This window comes from Amphiura filiformis, unplaced genomic scaffold (assembly GCF_039555335.1).
Source record: "Amphiura filiformis unplaced genomic scaffold, Afil_fr2py scaffold_52, whole genome shotgun sequence".
Classification (NCBI taxonomy): Eukaryota; Metazoa; Echinodermata; class Ophiuroidea; order Amphilepidida; family Amphiuridae; genus Amphiura; species Amphiura filiformis.
In genome coordinates this window covers 733,581-756,000 of record NW_027305516.1, presented here as the reverse complement: position 1 = coordinate 756,000, position 22,420 = coordinate 733,581, and the positions used below count along the sequence as shown (strand labels likewise).

The 22,420-nt window shown below is 36.8% G+C and overlaps 1 protein-coding gene across 1 annotated transcript; it reads right to left on the bottom strand.

Annotated features, from left to right (window-relative positions):
* Positions 1–5,593: 5,593 nt before the first annotated feature.
* On the bottom strand, positions 5,594–6,166 carry LOC140144399 (uncharacterized). Its single transcript, XM_072166211.1, has one exon. The coding sequence runs from the start codon at positions 6,164–6,166 to the stop codon at positions 5,594–5,596; it is 573 nt and encodes a 190-aa protein (XP_072022312.1).
* Between the last annotated feature and the right edge of the window lie 16,254 nt (positions 6,167–22,420).

Below are 22,420 nucleotides of genomic sequence, written 5' to 3'. Positions count from 1 at the left end.
TGATTTTAGTTCGTACTTCGGTATAAGTTTTGTGACAAGAGTTTGTTGTACTTAAAATAGAATGAGAAGATTTTTGCTGGAATTCATTTTTCAATTCTTGTTTTAAGCTTTTGATTTGATAGCTTGATCTCAGGGTGGAAATCACTAATTAATATTAGCTTATGACGCATTCACTAGTGGAAAATTGGCAATGAGAATTCTTCTAAAACGATGAGAATTGGACAAAAGTATGAGAATTTAAAATTTTCTCATTGATATGAAACTTTCTCATTCAAAGTGACAGTTTGTTGACACGGTAATTATTATTTCTCATTCATTTGGATGAGAACATTTTATATAAATGAGAAAATTTTAAATTCTCCTACTTTTGTCCAATTCTCATCGTTTTGAAAGAATTCTCATTTTAAATTTTCCACTAGTGATTGTGGCTTTAATGCATGGGAGATGATACCTCGTGAAATTCATTCCTCATCAATGTACGCGTCACTTAATGTCATTATATGGGCAACAATTCAGTAGCGTAGCCAGCGGTGGGGCAGGAGGGGCAGGGTGAAAGATAAAAGTGCCCCTGTGACAAAAAATGAAAGAGAAAATCGGGAAGGCTGTGGAAATGAAAAGGGACAAGGAGCTAATGTTCCCATCAAAATTCATCCCGATCATGGGACAAAATAGTATAACATAGCAGATTTGTTGCATGCTACGCGTAGTACGCGAGCACATTTTCGAAAATTAAGTCATTTTGGGGAGCTCGAAGACTTTTACATGAAGGTAATTCTATGTTAACATGTGTTACACTTTTGGGCATCCTTTTACAAACTTTATGCTCCAGCTTTTAAACTTATTTTTAATTAGTGGAATCTTAACACAAATGACCATACGGGTATGCTCCCACAGACCTCCCTTCTTGGATTTCGCAGCTTAACTTTGACCAAAATAGAGCTCCGAAAGATCCTTGATTTTTATCATTTCAGCTCTAAAAGACCGGTACATTGCTCATTCCTCACATTTCTGTTTTTTTCATGCGATTTTCAACTAAAAGCCAAGAAAGACACTTTATTTTGACTGTCCGCAACTCCAAAATACCCCTTTTACCGGTACGCCGTCAGCTACGAAACGCAGCTCCGATGAATATATCCCACACCCACCAAAATGTATGATGTGCCCCTCCTTAATCCCTCCACCGAGGTTTAGCCTCAAATATATAATTTACATCAACCTTCTTTTGTGATATATTCATTTTTTGGTGGTGAAACCTTTAACATTCTTCTAGAAACACTCAAATTCAAATTGGCCGCTATGACACAATAATTGAAATTCATTTTTGAAATTATTACAAGATCTATTCTTGTTTAGGCTGTGAATATTTTGTATTTGAATAAACTTTATTCATGATGCAGTTAGATGAGAAATGCAACAAAACCGGCAAATACAAGATGGCTACCATGTCTCAAAATGGTCATCATGAAACAATTTGATCCACTTATTTATCCATTTTAACATTGTTGCCGAGGTTGTGTAGATGTGTTTTCTACTTGAATATTATTTCTGTTTGATTTTCTACTTGAATTATATTTGTTCTTTGACGAAGTTAGATGAGCACTGATGTATTCGTCATTCTTGCCCACCGTGTACATTAATATACCAACAACACGCTACAATGATACAGCCAAGGTGGTCATGGACTCTTGTTTTAGAAACCAGTCATAGAGGTCATTGTAGAGCCGTCCATAATTTTCGCCATTTTCACTTACGCATAGAGCGTGTATAACTTTTTGCCCCTTCCCCCTCGAGGTCAAATGGCGACGGATTTGCGATAAGTGCAAAAATGAGTTGGTCGGGTGTCGGGCTCGCGAAATAATTTTGTGGCGGGATGTGAGGCTGGGTCACAGAAAACTTACCCATAACTTAAACCATGTTGGACGAAAGAGAGACTCGAATTTTTCAGGTAAAGTTAGACGCCGTATAGTGCGCCGTATATTCTTTTTGAGTAATGTTGAATAAAAAGCCCTTTCTTAAACCATAGTTTCATGAAAATAAGAGCTGAATGAAATAAAAATGCAGCCCAATTAGTCTTAACTAAATGACTAAAAGTACACTCTTACGGGTTATTGGTTGTGCAATAATTATGACCTCCGGGATGTAAAATGTCCAAACGGCATGCCAAAAATGCTGACCCTCCCCCTTCCCGCCTGCCAAAAACATTTGCCCCTCATTTCCACATTTGTTTGGGATCCCAATTTGCCGACTCTAGCAAACTTGGTCTAGATGTATAATGCGAGCGCATCGAGCAGTAAAATTGCCCGCTCTGTAGACTTGCCACCCGGCCCATTTTCCCTCATCAGGCTCATAAATATTGTACATCTTTTTACTAATGTGATTGTTCAGTTAGTCTACTTATCATTATTGTTCTTCAACTCCTCCTACTGTACAGTTCTACCTCGGCTTTATCATAATATAAACAATAAAAATTGCAACATATACAACTATTCATTTTTGGGTAGAAATATATCGATCCTAAAGTGCAGTATACGAGTATATGTTCGATAGACGAAGTCCTTGGATCAATTTCAGATCTGAATTAGGTTCAATATCTTCGTCCAATTCGCTGTCTTTCTCATCTATTAATGTAATTACTGCTAACGCATTAGTTTGTATGCCGGCGCCCTCTGTTTATTTCTTCTATCAAATACATTACAGTCTTTCATTGTAACGCATTAGTTTGCATGCCGACGCCCTCTTTCATTTCTTCTCTCAAATACATTATATTACAGTCTTTCATTGTAATACATTAGTTTGCATGTCGACTCCTCTTTCATTTCTTCTCTCAAATGCATTACAGTCTTTCATTGTAAACCACTAGTTTGCATGCCGACGCCCTCTTAATGAATTAATGATCTAAAACCTAATGAAGTGACGAAATAAAAAGTTGCACTTTTGGGCCAAAAACAACTTTACCCAATTACAAAGGTTTATATCTCAAAATTGAAAAGTCTGCTTCAAATTGTTTTCACATATTCGTAAAGAACATCTTCTTAAGAGTATTTGGTGAAAAAACTATCCAAAAATGTATTAAATTAAGAACGTGACGCTAGTTTTAAATAAAAGGGTCAAAATTAACTTTGTCCACGCGAAAGCGTACTAGCTGTCGTGTCGCATCACTTGCAATACCAAGTTCGATAGCTTTCGATAGAGAATGAGAACCACTCAGTATACGCACAAATTTGTTCAGCAATTTTATATAACACTACCAAATAAATCAAACATAAACAATTTAAATTTCAAGCTACGACATTTCGTCATGATTTGCAGCTTCCATGCTGCAAAGATATATATAAAAAAAATTCTCTTCAAATATGCGCAAAAGCAATTGTAACCTCAGACCTCATTTTTTGTCATTTTTTGTAAAATGTTATCTACAAAAAAGTTTGCACTTTTTGCGTTCGTGGTATGTTCGGCCGGCAAATTGTTGCGTCGACAACTGACTCTGGGGTTATAGCTGCAAGTTCCCTTTGAACCGCTACAATATTTGCAGCTGAACGGTCTTTTCTTGGACGTCTACTCCGTGCTTTGCATCTATTCATCACACTTCCGAGGTTGTGATTTCAAGTTGTTCATATGTAGAGTTATGGTAGGCTTTGGCGGGACTCTTACGTTCGGGAAACGAATCCGAAATTGACGCTGAACTTCCAAAAAGCTTTCTGTTCTTAAGTATACAACTGCCATAAAAGTCCTCTCTTGTGTTGTGAATTGCCTTATCTTGACACCTTGCAAACCTATTTAGAAATATTAAAGCCACGCAGTCTCAAAATGCACGAAGACCTATTTAAAATTCAAAACTTGCGCCAGATGAAACCTTTGTAATTGTGTAATTTTTATGCTAATTGTTGGTCAATGACAGTGAAGTTCGAGTACATGACCGTTAAGTAAATGGGGATAAAATAGATTGTATTCTTTCATGCATATAAAACAATCATCACTTTTCAAAGACAAGCCAAACGTGTTTACTAATTACATGTATGCCTAACGCATATGTATGCCTTACTCTTAGCAATCGGACAAATCCCATTGAATTACGTGTGGACAAAGTGATTTTTAACCCTCGGACGTAAAACTAGCACCATTTTGTTAATTTAGCTTCTTTTGCTTCCATTTCTTCATCACATACTCTTAGACAGATATACATTTAGAATATGTAACATTATCATGAATAGCTCTTCTATAATTCGAGCAACCACCCTCTGAAATTGGGTAAAGTTGTTTTTGGCCCATACTGTAATCAGTGAAAGCACGACGCTAGTTTTAACGTGCTAATCAATGGAAGCGCGGCGCTAGTTCTCTTGTTCACGAACACGTTGTGTACAAATCAATAAGGCATGCAATGAAGGAAACGGCAACTTTTACATTGGTATCTTCCTTGGGTTTTGGGATCGCCGTGTCTTTATTTCATGAACAATTTTAACGAATCAGGTCTTAAATTCGAGCTAAAAGATGCAGCTATTAGCTGCTGGTTGCAATTATGACATATCTGTCTTTGTTTAGGATATACAAGGGGTGAACATAACTGGAACCTTAATTTTTTGACTTACTGTATTAACTTAAAACTAGTCCGAGAAGGGGTTACTTCCAATAACCTCGGATCTAGCACGTGTTCTCAGAAAATCCTTGAGACCCTCCCCCCATCCCGAGTATATACGATTGAATGAATATATCATACATCTCAAGTTGTTCTCAATTAACTGCTGAATCATAAATTATCCCTCTATGTTTGCTACATAACCTTCCGAATTACATTTTCTCCCGTGTCACGGTAGGCACGAATGGTGTCACCCACCACACCAATTGAAACCAACGTTTATCAGTTACAGTTTTCGGTATGGTAGCGTACCGGCTTCAATTTCCCATAGTGTTTTCCCTTTGTCACGATACGATGTACGAAAGAATAATCTCTGTCAGGGGGCATTTGATAACATGTGACGTTTTATGAACAAACTAAATGGTATCCGTACTGGGCTATTCCATTTGAAATCCATACACTCCCTATAAAAGACATGACCTTAATGTTCCACACAGGGAGTGTGAATTACAAATGGTGTTACCTGAATGGGTGACTCCATTTGAAATCCACGCATCTCAAGTGAGATATTAAGTTTATGTCTTCCAAATGTTATAAATAATAATAATTATAAGAAATAAAAAGGGTTTTTTTCAACTGTTGAAGCCGAATTCAGGGATAATTGAAGCCTTTAATATATTAGCTATCAATTATTGTTTCATTGCTTTGTGGATGGATCCGAACGAGCAATAACCTTGGCTACCCCAGGCGGGGGGGGGGGGGGTGGCACATGATAATTTTTAGGTGGGTATGCTCCCTGGTTGAAAGTTTTTTATAGCAAAAAATTATCAAATTCAAGGGGCTCTATTTTGGTCAAATTTAGGGGGTCTTTTGAAGCTGCGAAATCCAAAAAGGGGCCTTTCCGGGGAACATATACATTTACATTTACATTTACATTTACAGGCATTTATGGCGCCATTCACAAAGATACCATGGCGCTTACAAAAATATACACAAAAAGTCAAATAACAAGAGAACAGTTCAAGAAAACAAATGAGTCTTTAGCATAGACTTGAACGCGGATGTGGTCGCAGCAGATTTTATGTCCACGGGTAGTGAATTCCATGCGGTAGCGGCTGCAATGTGAAATCTGTTTTCGCCAGTCATTCTGTGGCTGCGTCTTGGAATAGCAAGCCGGTTAGTGTCAGAAGACGATCGCAAGGTACGAGGAGGAACATAAACGGTAAAGTAGTCTGAAATGTAGTTGGGACTCAGTTGTTGCATGGATTTGTAGACATACAGAAGGATTTTAAACAGTACTCGTTGGCGAACTGGAAGCCAGTGCAAGGTCTCTAGGAGATTGGAAGCTTCAGTTCTGCGACCAACTGCAAAAACCAGTCTCGCAGCATTATTCTGTAGGCGTTGTAGTCTTGTAAGGTCTTTGCCGAATAATGAGTTGAAGAGTCCGTTGCAATAGTCTAGACGAGATGAAATGAGCGCAAGAACTGCAAGGTGGCAAGTGTTCTGGTCGATGAATTGACGAATACGCCAGAGATTTCGTAATTGGAAATTGATGGATCTGCGAAGGAAGTTGACATGGCTGGAAAGAGTCATTGTGGGATTGAACATGACGCCGAGGTTTCGAACAGTCTCAGATGGCTTGATCTTGGCCGTGCCAATGGTGTGTTAAAGGGTCATTTCGTGATCCACAGCCTCATCCCCCCAGTTTTCTCAATAAAAGTTGAGATTTTTATATCACTGGAAACCTCTGGCTACATAATGTTTATGCACAAAATATTTCTTGCAGATTAATTCGTTTAGCAAAGATATCGTGAAATTTGAATTTCGTTCTGGTGCACCAGAACGAAATTACAACGTATTGTCTATGGAGCAGTGTAATACACATAATCATGCATAACTCACAAACGCAATATCGGAATCAACTGAAATTTTGGGAATATGCTTTTTTCGTGGATATGTACTGAAATATGTCATAAAAAGAGGATGCTAGGATCACGAAATACTCCTTTAAGTCCCCCTAACCCAACCTAAAGCACTTGCTACATAACACAATCAACATGTGCTTACCCAATGGGCCACAAGGGAGATGTGTGTAGTCAAAGTGTTTGGCTTTCTCGGTTGCTTAGTGCTTAGCATGGTGAAGTTGGCTCGAGATTAGGAAATTAGAGATTAGACATTCGCTAGTACGTTGTATATTACACGTTTAATCATGTTGTTGCATTGATCAAGAACATTAAATTTGTAACCGTTTTTGGAGTTTAAAATATTATGCCCATTAATTTCAAAGTTTTTGAACTTCGTTATGTGGGCAAATGTCCACCTAAAACCACTCTTATGTATCGATCAAGTGTTCTGAAGTATTTTGACATTCAAAACTTTTGGCCAAAATTTTCAAACATTTGAATTATTACGAGTCGTTAATGAGTCAAGGCCAAAAAACCCTTTTTCCCAAATTCACTTCAGAATGCACAACAAAACACACTGTTTGATTAAGTTAACAATATCTAAGTCTTTAATCAAAAGTAAAGTATGATTTAACAATAATCATGTCAGTGAACATACTACTAAATTAGGCCAAGTTCTTGAGTCTTGCAGCAATTGGCTGGTAGACAACAAATTGTCTTTACATCTCGGCAAGACTGAAAGTATATATTATCTTCGGATCCAAAAGGAAAATAAAAAATGTTGACAATTTTTCTGTAAAATGCTCTGGCCAGATTATCAAAGGCCAGGAGTCTGTGAAATATCTGGGTATTATTGACCAATCTGTGTCTGGGGAAGCAATTGCAAACAATATTATTCAGAAGGCAAATTCCAGGATGAAATTTATGTATCGCAATGGCAGCTGTCTCAACCAAAACTGTCGCAAAATTCTGTGTTCGGCTTTAATTCAATGCCACTTTGATTATTCATCTTCTTCATGGTATTCCGGTCTCAGTCAACGGCTTAAAAACAAACTTCAAATCACTCAAAATAAAATGGTGCGCTATATTTTACATCTAGAACCCCGGTCACATATTGGTCAAACCGAACTTAACAGTCTGAATTTTTAAAATGTAGAGTGTCGAGTAAAATTTTTAAAATTATGTCATGTGCACAAAATTTATTATGGGTCAAGTGCCCCCTACCTGTGCCAGTTGTTTACCAAAACCTCAGAAATTCACAACTATAATACTAGAAGGCGGCTTTTTAATTTCCATGTGCCTAAAATCAAAAGTTCAGCTGGCACTACTTTTTATTACAGTGCAATTCGGGATTGGAACATGCTTCCAAATGACATCAAAAATATCCCGAATCTTAATCATTTCAACAGTGCAATCAGGACACTTTTCAGTAATGGCTAATTTCCAGTGGGGTCTGTTGTCCATTGTGTGCTTTCTTTCTTCTTTTGTTTATACTCTTGCCTTTTTTGCCAAAATCTTTCTTTCAAGGACCCCATTGGAAATAAGCCTGAAACATTGGCTTTATGGGTTATCCCGGTTCCTAGTGTATTTTTATCTTCACATTGTATATCTTTAATTTCTTATTTTGTCAAGTGTTATATTTATGTAATGTATTTTAAACTGTGCAATATAATATTTTTATGTATTTTGTATTATGGAACCAAATAAAATCAATCAATCAATCAATCAATCACTACATACCGTTATGAATTCGGCAGAGTGACGAATCGAGAATTTCGAACAAATTGAGTTTTCGTATGCTTATGATTATGTTTCAGGTTATCTTTTATTTCCACAAAAAATTAATGGTAAATCTTACTCCCCGACGTAGTTATTGGAATTTTGATTTGGACGAATCGCGGCTTAGTGTAATAAATGAATTCGGCAGAGAGACAAATCGTATACTAAGCTGTACAAATTAGGTTGATCCAAAGTATAGCTAGAAACCCCGAATTTTCTATTATTAAATCTCCTCAGTGGCGTAACCAGTGGGGTGGCCGGGGGCAAGCTGCCCCCCCCCCGGACACAAACAAACTGGGAAGAAGAGCAAAAAATTGGGAAGGGAAAAGGGGAAGGAGAGAAAAGAGGGAAGAAAAAGGGAAGGAGAAGAGAAAAAGGGAAAAAGAGGAAGAAGAGAAAGGGAAAGAAGAAAAGAAAAAAAGAGGGAAAAGGGGAAGGAAGAAGAGAAAGGGAAAGAAAGAGGAATTTGAAATTTGTACTCTGAAACACTGATTTTTAGCTAATATGCCAAAAACCAGGAGCTTCAGGGGCTCCGCCCCTTGACCACAACCAGGGCTTTGCCCCTGGACCCCACCAGGGCCCCTAAGGCGGGCCCCTGGACCCCACCGTTTAACGCTTCGCGGCAAGCCCTCGCAACTTTTGGTCAAGAATTGGGAAATTTTTCAATCTTGACCCCCCGGAAGGTCAGGTCTGGTTACGCCCCTGAATCTCCTATACTGATATATTTGATACCAACGTATATATGTAGGTATCTTCTATCCAGTGATTCCAAAATAAGTACAAACATTTCCCACATGATATAGCTATGGCTTAATAATGTGAGTGCGCTCCCGTGAAATTGGAAAATCCCAGAAAATCATACGCAAAATATAGGCCAATATTGTTATTTCTGCTTTAAAATCATCGATGTTTTGATCAATATTACAGAGATGACTATTTATAACTTAATATACAAAGTTAAGTCTACACAGCTTTAGAAAACCAGTAATTTTCACACAAAAGCCTCAAATCAAGATTACGTGCTATGGTTTGCACGTAGTTGAATGTGTATTGAGGGATATATCGATTGTTTCAGAACATGCAAGTATTGCAAATAATTCGTATACATTTACTTCTATAATATACATATATATCACGAATGTTCAAAACTTTTAGAAGAACCAATGAAATGGTACCAAGATTTTCAAACACTGTTTACTCAGAACGTATTCGGCACTCTACCGTGTTCATGACGATACATACAAATACAAATTCAACTACAAATGTTTAATATTGCTAGCAAGTAGCCTTCTTGATTTGAAAAGTCCTAAATATCCTAATTCACATGTCCTGCGAAGATCTCTGTAGAGCGAATTCCAATGAAGACTTTTATATCCGTTGCAAAAAATCCTCGCACAGTTGACTATCTCCAAAATGGTGCTATTTTCACCTTTCACACAATTTCTTCAGGAAACAGGCCTGTATGGCACACAGTCCCCCTGTTTCCACTTACATTGGCAGATGCGTTGTTACATAACCAGACTTCAGCAAGTCGACAGAAGAATACAATTTCCTTTCTTAGAAGAGATACGCACTTCGACGTATTATAGATCTTCTTCGATATTACTGGATAGTAGTACATTGACTTTCTAAAATATATCTGGTTCGCAATGTCCTTTCTTTGAAGGCATATGGACTGTTAGCACATTAACTAGCCCAAAAGCTCCTTATATACTAAGCACCAATCAAATGTCCCATTCTATTAATAGCCAATTACTTCATTCACATCCTCACAACATTATGATGTAATCGAGGATTAGAGATAACAAGAATTTCTTGTTATGATAGTTGGATAGAACATCCCATGAGACATCTGAAAAGTGAAGTATTGAGTGTCGTGAGCGGTGACGTGAGCGGTGAGCGTGACCTCAGAGATCATTGACCTCAGATTTGACCCCGATTACCTGTGTGTCCCGATTCACTTTATGCATGCCATTTATTAACAAATGCCTTGATTTGCAAATTGGCTTGACATAAAACTTGTAATTTCCGAAAAAGTTTAGTTGTAATACATAACCATTCTTACTTAAAACTGACCAATTATATTCCAAAAAACATGACCAAAAATAATGTGTGTGGGTAAAGTCGTTTTGGGGTAAGAACGTTTGAAGTGCAATGACCTCTAAATTTACTCAATTTCCTATGCAGAGGTTTTCTACACGTATCACCTGATCCACTACTTCAATTGTCATGAGTGTGGTGTCTAATGAAAGCTATTTGTAGGAACTAACTAATGACACCTGTATTGATGACATTTTGTAATGTTTTGCTGTTATTTTGGGTTAAAAACCTCAAGTTTAACACCTTTTCTCATTTTTTTATACAAATTGGCGAAACATGCAATTTGTATTTTTTTAGTTAATACAGGGTGTCCCAGAAAAAATTACCGGGCGAATGAATGTGGACGTAACTCGAGAAATAAATATCACAATCCAAAAATCTAAACATCAGCGTGTAGCCCATCTTATTCTGCATCTTATACGCCAATTTTAACTAAAATCGGTCGACTGATCGCGAAGAAATGAGCGATTATATAAAGCACGCGTCAATTCACTTCATTCCAAGTTTGAAAGAAAGATCATTCAACACAATGCACATTAGTGGTTAACTGTCAATGGGCTTCATATTTTGTTCTGTGAAATCCTTTTCGTTCTTTTCAAACAATCTGTTTCTTGCAAAACATTTAATTAGGTTTTGTTCAAATTTGAAACCTGCATGATATTGAAAGTGAAAGCTTGCATGTAATATGATGCTCGGTACTTGTAAATATGTTTTTTTCGTTGATATTTATGTTGCAAAAATAATTCCAGCTGGCTTAAAAATTTCTCACACACATTAATGTTTTTGGAATATTTCCAAGAAAGCAAAGTTTAAATCTTTAAAACTTCAACATTAATGTTGCATAGTATCAAATATCATGCGTAAAGCTGTAAGCCCTTGATCATTGTTATTCTTGGCTCAAATGTTCGTTGGAAAGTGAAAATATAACATATTTGCACAACATGAAGAATTAAAGTTGGAAAGCTTCTAATTGTAGAAATCAAAGTTTTCTCGGACAAACTGTTATCATCTTCAGTGAAAGCATGAATAACATAACACCGTCGGATTATAAAATAGATAATGTGGACTAAATTGAATGAGATACACAAACTTTAGGAAGCGGCGAGAGAGTATGAAAAAAGCGCCTGTTGATCAAACTTGGAATGAACTGCATTGATGCACGAATTATGTAATCGTTCATTTCTTCGCAACCAGTCAAACGAATCAAATAAAATTTGCGTACATGATGCACAACAAAATAAGCTATGCGCCACATTTTAAATTTTGCGATTCTGATGTCTATTTCTCGACTTACGTTCAATTTTATTCGCTCGGTAATTTTTTCTGGGACACCCTGTACATACTATTTTTACTCAGACACTGACCCGTTATGATCACAAATAGATGTTTAAAACATTAGCTAGGTGTGTAGTTTAAGTCATTTTGGAGCAATGGCGTTTAAAGCGCAATGTCTTCTAAATTTACTATGTAAGAGGTTTACTGCATGCATTACTTGACAATTTTTTTTGTCTAATGAAATACTCAAAATCTATCACATGGTACCTATATTGATGATATTTCAAACTGTCGGACCATAATTGTAGGCCAAAACCCTAAAATATTAAATTTTTTAGCATTTATTACCACAAATAAATAATTCCATGCTTATTTCTCAAACAAGTTATTAAGTTTCTTTTCTGTAGCGAATCCCCCCTCCTCATCTGTTCCTCCTCCTCATTTACATCACTCTCACCTATAACCAGAGTATCTGGACAGCTTGATCTAATTTAACCATTTCATGGATAATTCTTGGGCTCAATAGGAAATATATAAGAAATAGGAAATAAGAGTTGCTATTATTGCATTTCTCCAGACCATTAATGTATTTGACTCTTACAGTCCTTAAAAACAGCTTTGCATGGTATATAAAAATAAAAAGCAAGATGCTTCTGATAAATTGATGCTTTTCATGGTCTTATTAAAGCATCTTGTTGCGTGCAACTTGCTAAAAATGGCATTATCATTTATGTCATGTAATTTGGCCTGTTCGTACATAGCACACTCAAATTCCTCCAAAGTATCCGTAACAGCTTGTGGTACATCTGGAGCGCTTCACCGCTGAATGAATACCAGTAAATATTTGTCATGTTTTCACATTATGTCAAACAGCCGAAGCTTGCCCTAACGAATTAATGCTGCAGTGTAATCACGACCCGTTAAAAGGGCATTTCGTGATCCACAGCCTCATCCCCCCACTTTTCTCAAAAAAAGTTGAGATTTTTATATCACTGGAAACCTCTGGCTACATGTTTATGTACAAAATATTTCTTGCAGATTAATTCGTTTAGCAAAGATATCGTGCACCAGAACGAAATTACAACGCATTGTCTATGGAGCAGTGTAATACACATAATCATGCATACCTCACGAACGCAAAATCGGAATCAAGTGAAATTTTGGGAATAGGTTTTTTTCGTGGATATCTAATGGAAAATGACATAAATAGAGGATGCTAGGATCACGAAATACTCCTTTAAGTCATGAAAGGCGTCGCAAGCCTTACCTCCAAGCGTCTTTGTCAAAGAACTGATCTCTATCGAACGTCTTGTGTTAGATTAAGGTTATTAATTATTTTAAACTGTTGTGATTTGGTAGTTCACAGCATCTTACGAATGGTAGTGAGCTTTGGCAAAACTGCATTGCTCAATTCATAGCGAGCGTGTAGAAGAATTAAAATATCACAGGTATACTTTTATAGGTGCTGCGGTTCTTGAGTTACGTTGTAAAGGAGGCTGAAACAACAACACTTTTGTAAAACGTACATCACTCATCAACAACAATAAATTAAGCTAATTTGCAAAGTATACGATTTCTAGAATGAACTTTTGCAAAACATCTAGGTGTTAATTTTCAATAATATATCGATCTAGATAATGAAAATCGATTTTTAGGTTGCTTCGACCAACAATACCTCGTCTACCCTTAAGCCGTACCATCATCTATCCAAATTGAAGCATTCAATTCAGACTTGTTCCAACACTACTTTAGCGACTCCACCAAATGATTAAGGAAGATGTGCCACTGTCTCGTTGTCATCATGTTGGTAGAATAAAAATATCAGGCCTTTTCAGAAAGCTGGAGGAGAAAGTTAAAGACTCAGACTCGAACTGCAAAGGTCCTGACAAAGCTGTCTTTACATCGCCATGTTCTTCTTTCGGTGTCAAAATGCTCCAGAAAACGGGATCGATACATAAATACATAATCTAGAGGCAACTTCACCGTGCTGATTGCTTCACCTTTCACAAAATGTTTTTTGAATGTCCAAAAATGATTTAAAAATACTATAGAACATTTGATCGATACATAAAAAACGAGAAAACAAGAAACGAGACGACTGTTGGAATATTTTTGGACTTGTCTAAGGCATTTGATACAATTGATCACAATATTCTCCTTCACAAACTAGAACACTATGGCCTTCGTGGCATTGTCTTAGACTGGTTCAGAAGTTATTTAAGTAACAGGAAACAATATGTATCTTATAATTGCCATTCATCATAATTGAAAAATGCAATTTGCGGAGTTCCGCAAGGATCTATTCTCGGCCCTCTTTTATTTATACTATATATAAATGATATAACTAATACATCTAATATACTTGATTTCATCCTCTTTGCAGATGATACAACAATTTTATATTCACATGAAAACATAGAAAAGCAAGTCAATCTTATAAACAAAGAACTAGAGGAAGTGAGCAATTGGTTCAGAGCAAATAAATTGTCTGTTAATGCCAGTAAAACAAATTACATGATACTAGGAACGCCAAATATGACACAAATTAATGATCTGAGAATCATACTTAACTACACTACCTTAGAAAGAGTACAACAAACCAAGTTTCTTGGTGTGTTAATAGATGAATGTCTCACTTGGAAAAGCCACATAGATTGTATTTCAAAAACAGTGTCAAGAAATGTTGGTGTCATGACCAAACTAAAACATTATGTACCAGAACGTATTTTACATACCCTTTATTGTACTTTGATAATCTTAATTATGGAATACTTGTATGGGGGGATACCTGTAAAACTTACTTAAGTAAATTAATGAAACTCCAAAAGTGGGCTATAAGAACGATAGCAAACAGTCACTACAGAGAACATACAGGACCGTTGTTTGCAAACTATAACATCTTAACTATCGAAGATATGTACACAATAGATTTGGGTACATTCATGTACAAGTATTCTATTAATGAACTCCCTCTTATATTTAATAATTATTTTTCCAAACGCTCTGATGTACATAACTACAAGACAAGACATGTAAACGACTTAAATTTGACTAAAAACAAAAAGTTTTTTCTGATCACGCAATCCGTACTAAAGGCCCCATCCTTTGGAATTCACTAGGTATTTTTGTGAAAAACTCCAGATCTATTAAACATTTCCGTTATCAATTAAAAGAAATGTTAATCTCAAAATATACTTAATATATTATCTTTGAGCACCGTCCTTGTCTTGTCTTTTGGTTAGTGACATAAAATAGATTTTTACGTTGAAATTAGGCTAAATAACGAAGTTCCAACATTTTGAAATTTTTTGGACAAATACAGTAAGCCAAATATAAAGGTACCAGTTACGTTCACCTCATGTATATCCTAAACAAAGACCGATATGTCATAATTGGAAGCAGCAGCCAATAGCTGTATCTTTTAGCTCAAATTTAAGACCTCATTCAAAACTGCGCCGTGCTTTCATTGATTAGAACATAAAAGTGCAACCTTTTAATTCGTATCTTCATTAGGTTTTGGATCGCCGTTTCTTTAATTCTCAACCAATTTCAACAAATGAGGTCTTAAATCAGAGCTAAAGAGTACAGGCATCGGATGCTTGTTTTAACTTTGACTTATTTGTCTTTATTTAGGATATACAGAGGTGAACACAACTGGTACCTTACTGTATGTCCAAAAAAGGTCTCAAATTACTCCATGTGATGAGATCGATGCAGAAAAACGTTTGCAACCCTACTATTCAACGTAATAACGAATGTCTAATCTCTAAACTGTAATATCGAAATAACTTCACCATGCGGTTGCTTCCCCTTTCACACACTTCTGAAATGACTCTTGATTTCTTAACCCTAACCCAACCAGGTCTCACTAATGCTCACTATTAAAACCACTGTGCGTGCATGCATTTCACGTGACTTGATGACGCAATCAGCCTAAGTCATATATAATAATAATAATAATAATAATAATAATAATAATAATAATAATAATAATAATAATAATAATAATAATAATAATAATAATAATAATAATAATAATAATAATAATAATAATAATAATAATAATAATAATAATAATAATAATAATAATAATAATAATAATGCATTTATAATGCGCAATGTATTCGAGGCGCAAACATTGAACAATTAAAAATTAACACACAATTATAAAAACAGTCACATATAGAAGTCAATTGTCATAAGCAATCTTAAACAGATGAGTTTTTAAAGCCTTTTTGAAAATATCAAGTGCAGGTGCACAAGCATAGAAGGAATCGCTGCCCATGGCAGCGTAACCTCGTTGGCTACAGGTCGGTGATCTTCTGCGTGGTATGCGAGAGTTCCCAGGTTCGAATCACGGGTTACCAAGTGACTTCTTTGTTCACCTTCTGTCCTTTTTCGTTTCTTCTTTCCCTTCCGATAGCAACAAACTACGGGTAAGGTTGGGGCTAATACAACCAGAGGATAAGGATGTAGATATTATATGTTTGTTAAGTTCGGTGTGTAAAAAAATATTGTGAAATAATAGGGTTGTGATATGCAGGAGAAAGAGGCCTAATCGAAATCATCACATACCGACTTGTTTCCTTATCAATATTATCACGATGAAATATTGGTATATGCCATTTAATTATAATAAATGACATTTTGATAAGAGCAAACACTTTAGGAGGCAATTTTCAAAAGCAATCACTTTAGGAGGCAATTTTCTTGAAACACGAGATATAATTAGTCATTATCGTTCCATTATAGCCGATACTGCAAAATCTAAATCGATTTATGTTCTTTCCGAGGGCAATAATTAATTAATAATTATATGTCATTTAATTATAATAAATGACATTTTGATAAGAGCAAACACTTTAGGAGGCAATTTTCAAAAGCAATCACTTTAGGAGGCAATTTTCTTGGAATTAATTAGTCATTATCGTTCCATTATAACCTATACTGCAAATCTAAATCGATTTATGTTCTTTCCGAGGGCAATAATTTATAATTAATAAATAAAATAAATAAACTGCGTGATCAAAACAGAAACCCGTCACACAACAATGGTTCAAGTTGTTGTCATGTGACAACAACTTGAACCATTGCTGTGTGCCTGGGCTGGATTACAGATGAATATACCACTTGCACCTGACCATATTACTCGTGTCTCCGTGTCTGAAAGACCTAGGAACATTTCTCTTTATATGCAGTCGTAGTTTGATCATTTCACCTTTCTAGAAAGTTATTCAATACTCAAGATTTAAATCCAAATCTGCAGATTTTTTTTGTAAATGAATAAACGCGAAATGATTAGAATGGAATTGGACGTTTCTTTCTTTCTGGCCATCATCGTCGCAGGTAAGTTTACAAAATTATTATACTCACTTTTTCAGAGAAATCAAAATGTTTTAGCTGATAACGGATAACAAAATGCTGTTTAATAGCATCCAAGCAAATACAAAATGTTTTACAGAAAACGTTTAAATGTTGGGAAAGGCATTAAAACACTAGCTGCAAAACCAGGCTACAAATAATTTGATCGTGATACTATTTTAGTGTTGACAAAATGTTGTCATAATGCCCCAACGCAGTTTAAAATACCATTTTGCTGATAAGGCTTTTGCTTTCACAGCTCCCAAGTTGTGGAACCAGCTACCTGTTTCAGTTCGCTCCTCCAACTCTTTGACAGTGTTCAAAAAAGGGCTGAAAACATTTCTGTTCTCAGAAACATAATTGTTTGTTATTGGTTCTTGTGAACTTTTTTTCTTATATTCTATCATCTTTTTGTTGTATATTTATCTTGCTATGTTGTTTTGAGCGCGGTGATCATTTGAAATGGCGCTATATAAAAGCCTATTGTATGTATGTATGTTTCAAGAACATGTTTGTGGTTGGTAGGATGGTTTGTTAAGTTGAGCTTGTGGCAAATATTAGAAGCAAAATTTGATTATGCAGAATTTGTCACTAGCAAAATAAACAAGACCAAACTAAGCAACAAATTCCCAACTCAACGTCAGGCCAAAATATGGACGCCCCTCAAATTCACCGTGAGGAAAGCATGTGCAACTAAGTGGCTAGGTTTTGGTTTACAAAATAGTGGGTAGTACTATAACCTATATAAGATCGCCAGTGGAGGCAGAGGCAGACCCGTACGCAGGGGGGAGGGGGGTGCGGCCACAACCCCCCTAAATTTGCAAAAGTATACAAAAAGTCCCAAAATATCACAATTTGCGAGCGTAGTGAGGAAAATATTTTGCGCTTTTTTGGTCCAAAAAGTTCAAATTTTGGGAATATAAAAGTCCACTTTTCACAAAATCGCCCCACCCCTCTGTTGAAAAGGTCCACTTTTTCAAAATCAGCACCCCCCAAAAAATTACAATTTAGAGATAGACGAGCATATTTTGTGCCCATTTTACTAGGACATTTGTGCGCGAAAACATTTCAGTTATTTTAGCCCAAAATGAAAGTGAATTTTGCGTGCGTGAAACGAGCAAAATTTTGCAATTGTACCATATTTTGGTCCAAAACATGGTGTTTTCGGGTTAAAAGGGAACGCGCACTGGGTAATTTTTGGGGCTCTGGGCCCGTGCCCGTCTGGCCCAATGGTAGGGCTCTGGGCCCGTGCCCGGCCCAATGGTAGGGCTCTGGGCCCGTGCCCGTCTGGCCCAATGGTAGGGCTCTGGGCCCGTGCCCGTCTGGCCCAATGGTAGGGCTCTGGGCCCGTGCCCGTCTGCCCCAATGTTAGGGCTCTGGGCCCGTGCCCGTCTGGCCCAATGGTAAGGCTCTGGGCCCCGTGCCCGTCTGGCCCAATGGTAGGGCCCTGGGCCCGTGCCCGTCTGCCCCAATGGTAGGGCTCTGGGCCCCGTGCCCGTCTGCCCCAATGGTAGGGCACTGGGCCCGTGCCCGTCTGCCCCAATGGTAGGGCTCTGGGCCCCGTGCCCGTCTGCCCCAATGGTAGGGCTCTGGGCCCCGTGCCCGTCTGCCCCAATGGTATGGCTCTGGGCTCGTGCCCGTCTGCCCCAATGGTAGGGCTCTGGGCCCGTGCCCGTCTGCCCCAATGGTAGGGCTCTAGGCCCCGTGCCCGTCTGGCCCAATGGTAGGGCTCTGGGCTCGTGCCCGTCTGCCCCAATGGTAGGGCTCTGGGCCCGTGCCCGTCTGCCCCAATGGTAGGGCTCTAGGCCCCGTGCCCGTCTGGCCCAATGGTAGGGCTCTGGGCTCGTGCCCGTCTGCCCCAATGGTAGGGCTCTGGGATGGGCCCCGTGCCCGTCTGCCCCAATGGTAAATCCTTTTAAAGATTTTGAGCATTAATACATTTTTGAAATAATTGTCGACCCCTCTAAAAGTCACCTTCCCCCTTACCAGCCCAAAATATTCTAACATTTGGGGGGGGTTCATATAAAACGCCATAGAAACCTTTTTATAACCCGATATTAAAACATTTGGACCTAAACCATAACATATTTATAACACGTTTTACTTTTCACCTTTTCACAAAAAAAATGTTTGTTTTTACTGAGATATTTTAGTAAATTAATTTAAGCTCGTTACAAATTATAGCAGTAAAAATGACTATACAAGATTTGTCACTCAAGTTAAGACCAAATAAAGCAACAAATTCCCAACACAATTATAAAGCGCCTCGTATCATTTGTATTTTCGGAGGAGCTCCTCTGGTATTAGGAATTAGGTTTAAAACTCGTCACCGCCTCTCTTTATCCCTTCTCTCTTTATGGTGGCGGTGACAATTCACGGTTGTTTTATGTATATAGAATTGGCTTCATTATTAACTAAATACAAACTATAGATGGCGTTATTTATCCTAAATCATATTTCTTTATTTGCAAGGGGTAGGTGATTAATAGTGCCATTAAAACAGCCAAAATAGGTGAAACAAGCAACAAGGAAATTTTATAAACATATTTTATGAAACAGTAAAAGGAATTTTTGTATTTAAAGCTTGAAAGAATAATTCCAGTTACTAAATAGCGCCACCAATTTTGTCATTAATAGATACATTTTATAGCCGAAAAAGCTTTTAAAAATGCCATAAAAGTTAATAATTTTGTAACAAATGGGAAATTAAAGTTGAGAATGACTCAAAAGCATTTGTATACATTAGCATGATATCACATTAAGCTGTTTAAGCCTAAAATTTGGTTGTGCATGATGTTTTGTTTGAAAAACTAATTAATGATCCGATCAAACAACCGTGAATTAGGGATTCTTACTATCTAGTAATGGTTTTATTACTCACGTCATATTATAAACGTATAAGTCTGGATATTAATAAATGTTGACATTTATATAGCGCCTTTCACGTGTATCAAAGGGCTTTACATTTATTCCGCCGTCGTTAGAATATGTCGGCTGCCATACAACGCCCAAGGCATGCACATACCTTTGGGCGGCGCTCAATGGACAATACCCCTAACAGCTCCCCATTTAACCCCTGGGTAAAGAGAGGCAAGTGAGGTTAAGTGCCTTGCCCAAGTGCACAATACGATGGCACCGCCGGGGTTGGAACTCGCAACCCTCCGATTGCGAGGTAGCGCCCGTACCGCTGCGCCACCGTGCCCCCGTTATTACGATTCTTTTGTCAGAAAACCTGTACATAACGATCAAGGTAAATGAAAGTGAATTTAGTTGCGTATCGATGTACATGGCTACGTATTAACGCGATTTCCCCGAAATAAGTAAAACAACGCGGTGGATAATATGTGTCTCTGCCAAAAGTGCGGTTCTCGGGCTTTTCATGGTTAGTAAAAAAGAAAAACAATTGCTTTTTACATTATTGCAAAATGACCTCAAGTAAGCAATTAGTGACTTTTAATCTCACACCATTCATTAATTGAATCTAAATTACCTACAGTTTTTTAAATGGCATCGTTCCGTGTATTAAAACCATGGTAACCGCCCAAATTATGAAAATTGCTCGTCATTAAGGGAAGGTAACGTATTACTATACATATACTGCAACATCCTGCTTAAAATAAAGGATAATATCGGGAGCCGTATTTTTGCAGACGTAGGTGTATTTCTAGATGAGTAAGCAGCTCGGGTAGCGGTTGAAACCACTTCAACATGTCGCCCCGTATCCAGTAGGGTTTTTTCTCAACGTCACATCTTATGAAACTCTGTTGTCCTATTAATGCCACATTTTCTTCATAGAAGCAGATCCAAGGTTTCCCCGATATCTGTTAATAGGAGCACCCCTGGGTGATCAAACAGTTACGTGCCACGTAGCAATGCTTCGATTTGTCGTCATCCCAGCAAACACAAAAGGTTTTCGACATCATTCGCAAATGGTTAGAACAGGGTGCCAGAAAACGTTTAAATGTCGGCCCAGCAAACACAAAACGTTTTCGACATCATTCGCAAAAGGTTATAAAAGGTTGTCAAAAACGTTTAAATGTCGGGTTATATAAAGGGTATATTAAGGGTATAAAACGTTTTCATAACATTAAAAATCATTTTTTGATAATCTACTGCTCAGCAAACAAAAATGTTTTAGAGAAAACGTTTAAATGTCGGGTTATATAAAGGGTACAAAACGTTTTAATAACATTCCAAAAACATTTTTGAAAACTTGATACAAAACATTCTAAACAGAATGTTATTTTGGGGTTGAAAAATATTTTGCGAAAAATGTTTGCCCAAAATATTTGCAATAACGTTTTAAAAACGTTTTCATGACCTTTATATAACCCAACATGTAAATGTTATTAAAACGTTTTGAAAAACACATTTTAGGAACATTTCTGTGTTTGCAGAGTGCAAATATTTTAACATAATGTTATTTAAGTGTTGACAAAATATTGGGCAAAAACGTTTGCACAAATATTTTACAATAACATTTTTGAAAACATTTTAAACGTTTTAAAACGTTTTCATGACCTTTATATAACCCGACATTTTAATGTTATTAAAACGTTTTTATGTAAACCAAAAGCCAAAATATAACTCATTAAAAACGTTTTTAAAACGTTTTGGTGTTTGCTGGGGGGTTATAAAAAGGGTATAAAACCGTTTTTTTATAATATTCATTCATTTTATGATTACTTACTGAGAATATTCTAACATATTGTTATTTAAGTGTTGACGAGATATTTGGCAAAAATGTTTGAAAAAAATATTTTACTAAAACATTTGTAAAACATTGTACAAATATTTTTGTATATTTTTGTAGTGTGTTTTCATACAAAACGTTTTAAAACATTTTCATGACCTTTATATAACCCGACATTTAATGTTATCAAAATGCTTTTACCAAAACCAAAAACCCAAAATATAACCTGTATAAAACATTTTTAAAACGTTTTGTGTTTGCTGGGATGTTTGCTACATTTGGGCACTTGGATTACAGATGAAGATACCACTTGATACCAAAATTACTGGTATCTCCTCTGAAACGGAATAACTTATAGGAACAATCCGCATTATATGCTGTCAGTGGCGGCACCAGGATTTTTTTTTTTTGGGGGGGGGGAGGTGCAAAGTGAATTTCAGAGGGGGCAAAATCGTCCAATTTAGCGCAAAATTGCCGCAAAAAGTGGACTCAAAAGTGTGAGGTGGTGTTTGCAAACTGAGATGCAAGAAAAATATTGGAAGTTTGATTTAATTTATTTCTTTTCTTTTTTTGTTTGCTGAGATATTTTGTTAAATGAGTTTTATTACATTAAGGGATCTGGAATAAGCGTTTTGAGCGTTTCGACAGTATTTTTTGTGGGACATGAGAGCACATCAGAAATATCGAATTGCATTCTGAATACGAAGCATGTCTTTCTGATATCAAATAATTTTA

What these genes read in the sequence shown, in the direction of transcription:
- LOC140144399 (XM_072166211.1), bottom strand. Translation starts at nt 6,166, where the DNA reads ATGACTCTTTCCAGCCATGTCAACTTCCTTCGCAGATCCATCAATTTC.